Source organism: Folsomia candida, unplaced genomic scaffold, assembly GCF_002217175.1.
Source record: "Folsomia candida strain VU population unplaced genomic scaffold, ASM221717v1 Fcan01_Sc014, whole genome shotgun sequence".
Lineage (NCBI taxonomy): Eukaryota > Metazoa > Arthropoda > Collembola > Entomobryomorpha > Isotomidae > Folsomia > Folsomia candida.
In genome coordinates, this window is record NW_019091206.1 from 1,252,580 (window position 1) to 1,262,758 (window position 10,179).

At 36.7% G+C, this 10,179-nt stretch overlaps 1 protein-coding gene across 2 annotated transcripts in view; it reads right to left on the reverse strand.

The window, feature by feature from the left end:
• Nucleotides 1–9,334, reverse strand: part of LOC110856073 (corticotropin-releasing factor-binding protein) — a 33,023-nt gene extending 23,689 nt beyond the window's left edge. For both annotated transcript variants that reach the window (XM_035856693.1, XM_022104514.2), the window contains exon 1: nt 8,721–9,334. In XM_035856693.1, the coding sequence (XP_035712586.1) occupies nt 8,721–8,912 (192 nt within the window). In that variant the 5' untranslated portion in view covers nt 8,913–9,334. The remainder of the gene's footprint in view (nt 1–8,720) is intronic.
• Nucleotides 9,335–10,179: the final 845 nt, after the last annotated feature.

Genomic DNA, 10,179 nt, shown 5'->3' on the forward strand with positions numbered 1-10,179 from the left:
ATTTTGGCGTTCAAATTATTCAATTTAGTATGATTTCAACGCCAAAATAAAAATAACTGGTGTAGAATAATAACATAATTCGGCTCGTTCGGGTAATGTACGCCATGTGATGAACTCACCAAATGTGAAACGAGTTTACACCGGATGATCCGAGGATCCTGTGCGATCCTAGGATTTCATCGGTTCGGATCGGATTGTCTGATCCTCGGATCCTCTATCCGATCCGTGTGAAAATCCGATCCTATCCGAGTTTTTACGATCCTAGGATAGGATCGGTTACGGATTACCATCACTAGAAATATCCAAATTTTTGGGAAGAAAATTTTCAAATTTAACATTGTGTTGGCATAGGAGAAATACCTCAAAATTGCAACAAATTTTAGGTCGCGGAGAGAAAATGGTGAAAATCAATGACCTCCTAGAAACGACAATTGTCGTCCTTCCGCGCCAGGACCACGATTTTTCAGGACGACTTTTGTCGTACTCCCGAATCAAACCATTTCTTATAAAACGACTATTGTCGTCGTTACAGTTTAAAGGGTACTAGTTTTCGTAAAATCGAAATGAACAAATTTGACAATTTCGTCACGTCCTTTTATTTACTTGTTGCGTACTTATTTTCAAAGAATTTTTGAACCTGAGATGAAAATCTACAAAGTTATGTAAACGGTACGTGATTTTCAAGATTTTATTTCATTTTATTCATAACACAGGGAACCAATTTTTCGAAAAATCTAAACGAACACACTTCACAAATTCATGTCTGTTCAACAACACCTTTTATTTACTTATTGTGCAAATAAATAGTGCGTAATTTTTACTTGTGGCGTTTTGCAAAGAATTTTTACACCTAAAATAAAACCTACAGTGCAGACTCCATATAGCCCGAGTCAGGGACATACTCCCTGACTCAATAAGTCAGAGCCTTCTAAAATTTTTTCCGAATTGAGCGACATAATATCACCAACTTCCGTGTTGTGGATGGTTAAAAGTTTGTTAGATAGTTTCTATTATTTGGTACCAAATTTTTGAATTATTTACAAATCATGTGCCTTGACCACCATGACCAGTGGGCTTCTTTAACATCCTGAAGTTCTAAGATGTAATGTATGTGCTATTCAGCCTCCATATCAAATTTCTGCTCGATATAACGATTTTGAAAAATCAGTATGGGTCGCCCCATAGGGTCACTCTGGTTGCACTTTGCTCACTTTTAACTTCATAATCTTTAATTAGAAGCCATTAAGTATCATTGTGCCGGATTTCATCTTTTTAAAGTAATTTCTAAAAATCGGTATGGGTTACGCCATAGGGTCGCTCCGGATAAAAATTTTACCAATATCACATCGTATTCTTTCATTAAGACTGATAAGCAACCTCTCCACCAAACTTCAGTTCGATATGATGGTTTTGAAAAATCGGTATGGGTCACCCCATAGGGTCACTCAAGATGAAAATTTTTCCAACTTGAAGTCATTTTTATCTCGTAGGAGCCATTAGCAACCTCTGTACCAAATTTCAGCTCTCTATAACAATTTTGAAATTTTGGTGCATAATACCCCACCCACTCCGATGACCCCCACCAGTCAACCACTTGACCGATTTCGCCCATCTTCGAACTCGATTCCTAACTTTGTCCAATATGCATATGGTAAAAATTTCAAGTCAATCGGTTCAGCCGTTTTGGCTCTATCGTGCCGGACAGACAGACGGACAGACAGACAGACGGACGGACATGACGGTTCCATAAGCCCTGACTCGGGCTAAAAATGAAAATCTAAAATATTTTGTAAAACGGTAGGTTATTTTCACGATTTTCATAGTTTTATTCATGAAACATGAAAACACAATTTTTCGAAAAACTGAAATAAATCAATTTGACGATATTACTCAAAGACACCTTTCAATAATTTATAGGAAATAAATAATGCATATTTTTTATTTGTGGCGTTTTGCAACGGATTTTGTTTGAAAAAATTTAAAATCTAAAATATTTCGTAAAACGGTACGTTATTTGCACGATTGTCATAGTTTTATTCATGAAACATGAAAACATAAACGATTTTTCGAAAAACTGAAATAAATCGATTTGATATTGCTCAACGACACCTTTAAATAGTTTGTAGGACATAAATAATAAACAAATTTTAGTTTGTAGGACATAAATAATAAACAAATTTTATTTGTGGCGTTTTGCAAGCAATTTTTAGACGAAAATTAAAAATCTAAAATACTACGCAAAACAAAAAGTTATTTTCACAATTTTCATGCTTTTATTCATGAAATATGAAAACCTAAACAATTTTTCGAAAAATCGAATTGAACAAATTTGGAGCTTCCGTACCACGATACCTATTAAAGAATATTTGAAAAAAACAACGCATAATTTTTATTGCGGCGTTTTGCATCGAATTTTGGAAACAAATTAAAAATCTAATACTACTCAAAACAAAAAGTTATTTTTACAATTTTCATGCTTTTATTCATGAAATATGAAAAAACGTTAACGATTTTTCGAAAAATTAGAATGATCGATTTGACAAATGGCTCAATGATATCTGTTAATAACTTATAGGACTTTTTTTTGCTATGGACCCCCTTAAACATTTGTATTTAAATTTTGATAAATGGTAATATTAGCTAGTGAAGTATGTTCAAACGATGCAAAAAATGCCTGTTAAAAAAATCCACATGTCAAGGGTACCTCTGAGGGACCCATCATATCTTTTACACATATCCCTTCATTGTGGGCCAACCAGAAGTCGTAAAAATATGGGGTTTGGATATTTTTTATCTAAATACGATTGTCTAAAACGAACTTCAGTAAGGAGCTTCTACGTGACCTTTTTGATCTAAAGTTTTACCTTTTAAATTTACATGTATTGTGATAAAATTGGCATGCTAATAAACTGTGAAACTTAATTTTTATAGAGGTCAAACTTTAGGTGAAAAAGGTCACATAGCAGCTCCTTACTGAAGTTCGTTTTAGACAACCGTATTTAGATAAAAAATATCCAAACCCCATATTTTTACGACTTCTGGTTGGCCCACAATGAAGGGATATGTGTAAAAGATATGATGGGTCCCTCAGAGGTACCCTTGACATGTGGATTTTTTTAACAGGCATTTTTTGCATCGTTTGAACATACTTCACTAGCTAATATTACCATTTATCAAAATTTAAATACAAATGTTTAAGGGGGTCCATAGCAAAAAAAAGTTCTCATAGGAAATAAATAATGCATATTTTTATTTGTGGCGTTTTGCAAAGAATTTTAAACCAAAATTGAGAACTATGTAAGACGGTAGGTTATTTTCATGCTTTTATTCTGTATTCATGAAATGTGATGGAAAATCTAAAATATTATGTAAAACAGTTGGTTATTCATGAAATATGGCAACGCAAACGATTTTACCCGCTATTTATTCTGGTTCGTTCAATAAAAGGATAAAAAATTCAGAACTTTGTGATTGGGAAAAAACCAATCAACCCAACTCACCGATTTTCATTCACATTTTTTCCCATCATTTTGGCCAAGACGTTATTTCATTCTTTACGAGAATAATAATTAGTTTCACGTTTCAGTAAACTTTTTGCATGCATGCATAATTCATGGCTTGAGGGAGGTTTCATTCCTTCTTTCTGTTATTGTTTCCGAAAAGTGTGTATGATGGGAAATAAAGTTGGGAAGAAGGAAAATGAGGGGATGAGTGGGCGTGGAGGATGGAAATCGAGGTTAATAGTCAAGTAGTCATCGGATACCAGTGGCCGCGGAAGGGTGAGGGGACAGAGGGGCAATGTCCCCACGGTTGTTTGATGTCGGCATCATCTACCCATGTTATTCAAACGTCTCCCTATCTTTCAATGTTAATGGCCCCAGATGTCCCCACGGCTTCCGCGGCCATTGGTTTTAATAATTTCATAAATCTACGGTTTTCATCCGTGGCCGCGGAAGCATGGGGACAATGTGCCCACGGTTGTTCGATGTCTGCATCATGTCGTATAAACCCGTCCCTCCCATATCTTTCAATGTTAATGGCTCCCCGATGCCCGATGCCCCCACCCACGGCTTCCGCGGCCACTGTTCCGCAGCTAGTTACATGCTCACCTACTTCCTTTCCTACAAACTGACGTAACATTATCACTTGATAAATTATTCATGGCTTGTTAACATAGCTTGTAGATTAACCAGGTGCGTGGATGGCAGGGAGAAAATTTTAGTTATTACGCGATAAAAAAATCATGGACAAAGTTGTAATGGAAATTTATTTATGGAGATAAATGAGAGCGATATTTTAGGACTTAAGGCAGATATGTACTTACGAAAAAAATACCAAAATATGTATGTACAACCATAATTTTTGCAAAATTTGTATTATTGAAATTAATGATCCGGATTGTTTTTTGCTATTCAATTTCTTTGAGAAAAATTTCTTACCGCATCGTTGAAATATTTACAAACTATATGTATTTTTGAAAAAATATGTAAAAGATTTACACAATTTTCAAATAATAACGGAAATATTTATATAAATTGGTTGTGTTTCCGAAAACCTTGATTTTTTTTAAATTTGGCATAAACTTAGTTTTAAAAGAGGATGGGATACTTAATTAAGACCTACTAAATTGCAGTGCTATGGATAAACTCTGACTCGGGCTTTCTTAAAATCCCACACCGCGTAGGTTTTACAAATTAAATCTGAATCTCATAAATACTCAACTTAACAACTTTTTTTCGTAATGAAAACGCGTATGAAAATCTTGTACATATCTTTCACAGTTTTTAACAGAATGCAAAAGTAAAGGAATGAATGAATACCAAGATTTAAAATAAGATAGGTTTTAAATTCAGAAATGTAAATATAAAAAAACATCCATTTTTATCCCGGCTCAAGATCGAGAGAAGAGAAAGTCTTAAACTGATCGGCGTTTTATTTACTCGTCTTTTCTTAGTTTTCTTTGGGACGTGGATCAGTAGCCGCGGAAGCTGTGGGGACATGTGGGGCCACTCTTAGAAATGGGGTTACGATTATAACCAAAAAGTAAACGTATTTGACTCTACTGCCGTGGTTATGAATTTGTCACCAGCTGGTTATAAATTTATTAGCTCGGGCGACAATTTAATACCAAATCGGTGAAAATTGTAACCACTTGATGACAAATTTATAACCACGGCGGTAGAGTCACATATGTTTACTTTTTGGTTATAATCGTAACCCCATTTCTAAGAGTGTAGGATAAGAGAGGATTGGGATTACATACCTTGGGCGGATGATACAGACATCGTTAAACTGTGGGACATTGCCCCTCTGTCCCCACCCACCCTTCCGCGGCCACTGACGTCCGTCCATGATTTTCATGTTCCGAAATAAATTAAGGGCTGGAATTTGTGCCGACATTGTGATTCAAAGTGAGGGAATTTTATTGAAAGGAAATTGCACCGTCGTGTCTTTCGGATTTTGAGGGTTTAGCCGACTACGTACGTGCCTACCAACTTGAGAGACTCTGAACAAGAGCGAATTAAGAGGAGGTGACGTAACGGGAGAAAAATTGAATGCACTAATTGACACAGAAGAGAACAGATTCAGAATGAAAAACAAAACGACGCAAATTTTTCAACGTCATGAAATAAATTAAATTAAATAACGTAGGAGGGGAAGATTCATATCCAAAATCCTGAAAATCTGCACATTTTTAAGCATTTTTTGGCTCCGGGAATTTATTTTAAAATTTCTGCCCGACAAGTTTGTAGAGCAGGTCGTTGCCAATTTTTTAAATATATATACTCCAGATTCTGACCCTTTTTGAAGGAGGAGATCTCAAGTTTAAGAACCCTTCAGAAAAATTGGAACTCGTCGAAACTGGCTCAAAAAACTCAACGCCATTCCATCAATCAAATCACTGATCACAAAATTTCCAAAATTTTAAAATAAATTCCCAGAGCGGAGAAATGATTTAAAATGTTGTGATTTTTTCGATTTTGTCGATGCATCATGGTTCTACGTTAATGAGGCTTGTTTTTCGAAAAGGGCGAGAAAATTAATTTATGAAACTAAATTTACCAGAAATCTGACCTAAACATAATCGATAAATTTGGGATTATTGGTTGCTCTGAACTGAAAATGATGCCGTCCATTCCCTAGTTTGATGAGAAAATGGTCCGAAATTATTTGGGAAAGGGCACAATTAAAAGGCTTGCGAGAACGGATTACATTTCCATTGTGGCATTTAGACTGGAGAAATGAGACAAAATGTGGTAGGAGAGTGAGTTGGATGAAATCGTTTCCCTTCCCCAGCTTAATTCCAGTTGAACCCACTAATCACCAAAATTCAGTGATTTGCATGAGTGTGGCAAACGGATAAGGAGGACGAGAAATTGCTCGCTATACAAGGAATCCATCCATATCTCAGGGCTTTCTTCTTGCCGGGGATTGTGGCATTTTCGGGGGTATTTGTATCGTACAAGGAACAATAGAGATGAGGATGCAGGGAAATTATGTGCAGTATATTATAAGACGTGGGGGGCAATAATAGAGGGCAATTTGTGGGACTGGTTAACGTGGTTCGGAAATTAAAAAGTTATTTTTTTTAGAATAATACACCCCTGCGTGCAAATATTCCATCAGAATCGAGGGTATAAACTACAGAAATAATGTTTCGGGTGCAAGTAACCACTTGCAAGAAATAATGGAAATAAAGTGTTCTTTTTTTTGCACGTATACATTTTGACCTGCAAAAAATGCAAAGTGCAAGAAACCAATTCCTACCGCTGTAAATACTTCATACGGCACGTGGCTAGATGGCGCACATTTCTTGCTGTTCAGTGAAACAAATGTATAGCAAATCCGCAAGAAACTAAGCACTGGACTAAGAAACTAAGCACATTTAAAGTGTGCGAGAGCCACGTGGGAGGTTAGGTTCGTTTCCGAATTTTTGTTGAGGTCACGAGTGCAATGTGGATAAAAATGCAGAAATTGCAAGATTTCATGGGTCCCATTGGAGTCATGTGACTTATTAAAAATCTACGGCTTCTATATATCTATCCCCAAAATAGGTATCAACTACCCCAAACTCTCCCCGTTATGGAGACACTGGTTAAATTATTAAGTAGCGTCCTCTCCCCAATCCGTGGGCGGCCGCGGCGGATTGGTTGGCATTCTTGGCATTTGTACATACAACTCCTTGCACTAAATGAAATCAATGCGTCGCAGCAGATAGAAATACGGGACATTTATTTTTACAGGAAAAAGCACGTTCGGATTCATTCAAATGGAATAATTTAGTGAGTGTTGTTTTATGTAAGTCTTCTTCCTCCTCTCTCTTGTCTTTGTCGTCCAGCGTGGCGTGCATATTTAGCTCAGAAAAGACAGAAATTGACCAAAAAGGACGACACAAAAGGGCACAGGAACGATACAGTTTCGTTCCAGCAAATATTTAATACATGATTTTTTTTATTGCAAACAAACTCCAATCGAACCTTTGTCCGAACTTGTTTGCATTTCGCCCACCATGAAAAAATAACAGATTTTATTCCTTGCAAACAAACGAATCTTTGTCCGCATTTGCATTTCGTGGACATTCAGTGACCGCGGAAGGATGCGGACAGAGGGACAATGTCCTCACGGTCCCTACACTCAAAATAAGGTAGTAATGAATCATTACCATGCGGAATGACTATGTGTCTCTACCACGTCGGTTACGATTTGTCGTAGAAATGGTAACAATAATTTCAGGGAAATTCAAATTCATTACCAAATATTAAGGAAGTGAATACCATTATGTATTAAATTCGAATTTCCCTGAACTTATTATTACCATTTCTACGACAAATCGTAACCGACATGGTAGAGACACATAGTCATTCCGCATGGTAATGATTCATTACTACCTTATTTTGAGTGTATCATCTGCATGCCTATGTCATGCAAATCCTTCCCTCTCCTGTCCCAAAATGTTAATGTCCCCCGCTTCCGCGGCCACTGGTCGAAAATGAAGAGAAAAGGTTTCCTTTATACGATGGCAATGTCCTTATTTGTGAGTAATAAAGTTTCAAGTGTTGTGCAAATCTTGGTGCCAGATTGGATTCATTGTGACAATAATTTAGAGATACAAGAGTTTGCGATGTTAAAGTTCAAGTGGAGAAACAACACTTTTGTGCTAATTTGTTCTGGAAATCTTGATCTGTCTTGAGCCTGATCAAATAGATAAGAAAAGGACAATTCTGTGAGAATGAATCCTAATTAATTTTGTGACCGATTGAGACTAATTTGCTAAAAATCTGGGAGCATCCGTTAGGAAACTTCTCTTATCAATTTAATTTTTTTTACCAATTTTAATCAACTCTGAAGGAAAAGGGTATGATTTTTTCTCCATTTTGTTTGCATCCGAAAGGGAAAAACGATCCCTAAAGTTGACAAATCGTACATACACTTTCCAAATTTACTGCGCCTTTTCGCCTCTTCGGATGCAAATATCTCAAAATTTTATACTAATTAAATTTGCGATCAATTTCCACTAATTTGTTTAAAATCAGATCGCATCCGCTGGGAGACCTCCATTCTTAGCTGGATACTTTTCGTGTATATTTACCCTAGAAGATGTGTCTATCTATTAATGCAAGATGAGATGAGACCACAAGTAGCGAGCATGATGATGAAACTGACGGGGAAAGTGAAGATGGGAAAAGTGAGACATGTCATAATTTGAGAAAGTTCTCTACCTGTAGCTCGACGAGTCCCCCTCCTCCATAATTCTGCTGTTGAGGGTGGTGCTGCTCCTGGTGGTGGATCTGCTGTGGGGCGGACGCGGACCTCGTCTTAATCCGGTGGCAGAACGAGAGCACAAATTGTGTTTGGAAATAGACCAAGATACAAATCCCTAATTTTATACTCGGCTCCCCAAACATTTTCATCTTTGATACTGAAGCAGAAGGGGTAATTTGATACACGAAAGTTTCGAAAGTTTCCGAAGTTTTTTTGACACTGTTTTTTTATCAAGTTTCTGGATTGGATTCGATTTCGATTTCTGTCACGATTTCTCAATTGAATAATAATTTTATTTGGTGAAAGTTTCCTGTTTTCTTGAGAGAGTGGAAATTTATTTTGTAGCGAAGATCAAGTGGGCGTTCTTTTATTTATCGCGTTTTTTTCCTTCGGGAATTGTTTCGGGAGCTAATCAAATTTGATTTATTTTTGTCAGCGATAGTTTATTTTTATTGTTTGGGTTTCTCGATTTTGTGAAAATGTGTGTTGGCTGGAGAAATGTGGGGCTCGTTTTGAGACTGAGACGAAGCGAGGCTTGCTTTCTCTCTTGGCTGGAAACGTGGTAGGAGCGTTGTTGAGATGAGACTGAGGCAGGAGTGGGCGATTCGGGGCTGATTTATGGAAAAGGAGAGAGAAGCAACGGGTGGTGTAGAAGTGAAGGCAATATGAACATGCATAAACGGAGTGTGGGTGACGATGCCCGTTTTTTTACTTTCGGGGATTTGTATGTTAGAGAAAGGGAAAGTTAGTGCTGGAAAGGATGTGTGGTGAAAATTAGTTGGTATTTTAGGAATTAGTGTGGAAATTGTACAAATTTTTGTGGGTAGAATCACGCAGAGAGACAGTTTTTGAGTGGAATGCCCGATCGGTGTGGATGATGATGCCCGTTTTTTTCTTCTCGACGTTTTTTGTGTATACGGCGGAAAGGGAAAGTTAATGTTGGAAATTATATATGGTGAAAATTTCATAGTTTGTATTTGTTTATTGATACAAATTAGTACATGGAAATTATAAACTTGGATTGATTTTGATGAGCAGAGAAAGTTTTTGGATCCATCCATCGAGTAGAATGACATACCGCCATCGGGGAAAATAAATAGGTGCGAATGACGATACCCATTTTTTTCGTCTCGTTTCATCGTACGATAAAAAGTTGAAAATTATGATGGAAATTATTTATTAATAGAAAGTAGTACTTATATGCAAATTATAAAGTTGTATTAATTTTTGGGGGTTAGAATTACCTAGAGAAAGTTTTAGAGAGACACGTACATATCAATTGAGTGACATAATGCCCCACCGGAGAAAGTAGTGTATGCGGCTGACATTCATTACTGGTTGGTTGGTGATTTCACCGATAAGCCCGTTTTTTCGGACGATTTAGTTGAAAATCAGCATGAAAATTATCGTACTTAC